Raw genomic sequence first — 1,142 nt, forward strand, 5'->3', positions numbered from 1 at the left:
CCTCGTGTCCCAGAGGGCCACCAAAACCACCCCACGGACCACTCGACCCACCGCGGGGTCCCTCGTGTGCCCAGTGTCACCCCACGGGAGCCCAATGTGCAGTTTTGGGGTTCCCAGGTGTGTTTTTGGGGTGTTTTGGGGCATTTGGGAGGTTATTTTGGGTTATTTTAGGTGTATTTTGGGGTCCTACCAGCAGGCAGTGCACGAACTCGGGTCCCCCCACGAGGGCAGTGAAGGTCCCGAGCTGCTCCGCGAGCGCCAACAGCACCTCGTCCTCATCATAGATTGTGTCTGTAACCGATAACCAATCAATTGATCAATCACCCCTCCTGAGCAGTCGGTCACCCCAAGTCCCGCCCACCCCCATCCAACGCTGGGTTTGGGGTCCTTTGGGCCCGGTTTAGGGGGGTTTTGGCCCCCTCCCAGCCCCGGGGGTCCCCGTACCGGTGAGGAAGGGCAGGAGCTCACTGCGGGTCCTCTCCACCCCCAGCGCCAGCGCGATGGTCGAGAGCTTCTTGATGCTGTTGAGCCGCAGCTGAGGGGGGAAAAGGAGTCAGGAACTGCCTCCCCGGGTAATTAAAGGCTCCCCAGGGGTCAAAATACCCTCTCAGGGGTAACTGAAGCGCCCCCCGGGGTAATTAAAACATTCCAGGGGGAATTAAAGCCCCCCACTGGGAACGCCCCCAAGGCCATCCAGCCAATCAGGAGCCTTGTCTCACAACCCCGCAGAGCCTTTGCTAAGACAAGCACCTCCATTGGCTCCGCTTCACCCCGCCCACGCAGCTCGCCAGCCAATGGGCGGCCGCCGCCGCCTCGGCCTCGCACTCCCATTTGCCAACGTAGGGCGGAGGCGGGGTCACCAGGCGCTGCCCCGGCGCCAGGGGGCGCCACGCTGGGGAGGGGGATTCCAGGCCAATCAGAATGCGCATAACACAATTAAAGGGGCCCAGCACCCAATCAGAGCGCGCCATGCATTCCATCACCATGAAGGCGAGACATCCCCCCTGTTCCTCAGATGTAACGTCGCTCCCAATTGGCCCGTGCCTGAGGGGGGGGAAGGCCTCTGCAGCCAATCAGAGCGGCCGTCTCAGACGAGCGACGGCGGGAGGGCCCCGCGGCCGCGGAGAGACCGCGAATATCGC

The 1,142-nt window shown here is 62.9% G+C and overlaps 1 protein-coding gene across 1 annotated transcript in view; it reads right to left on the reverse strand.

Moving 5' to 3' along the window:
- Nucleotides 1-999, reverse strand: part of LOC108510271 (serine/threonine-protein phosphatase 2A 65 kDa regulatory subunit A alpha isoform-like) — a 9,190-nt gene extending 8,191 nt beyond the window's left edge. The window contains exons 1-4 of the mRNA XM_017839941.1: nt 984-999; nt 751-892; nt 445-548; nt 191-291 (exon numbers count right to left, since the gene is read on the reverse strand). Coding sequence (XP_017695430.1) covers nt 191-291; nt 445-548; nt 751-892; nt 984-999 — 363 coding nt within the window. The remainder of the gene's footprint in view (nt 1-190; nt 292-444; nt 549-750; nt 893-983) is intronic.
- Nucleotides 1,000-1,142: the final 143 nt, after the last annotated feature.

This window comes from Lepidothrix coronata, unplaced genomic scaffold (assembly GCF_001604755.1).
Source record: "Lepidothrix coronata isolate B3197 unplaced genomic scaffold, Lepidothrix_coronata-1.0 Scaffold593, whole genome shotgun sequence".
Classification (NCBI taxonomy): Eukaryota; Metazoa; Chordata; class Aves; order Passeriformes; family Pipridae; genus Lepidothrix; species Lepidothrix coronata.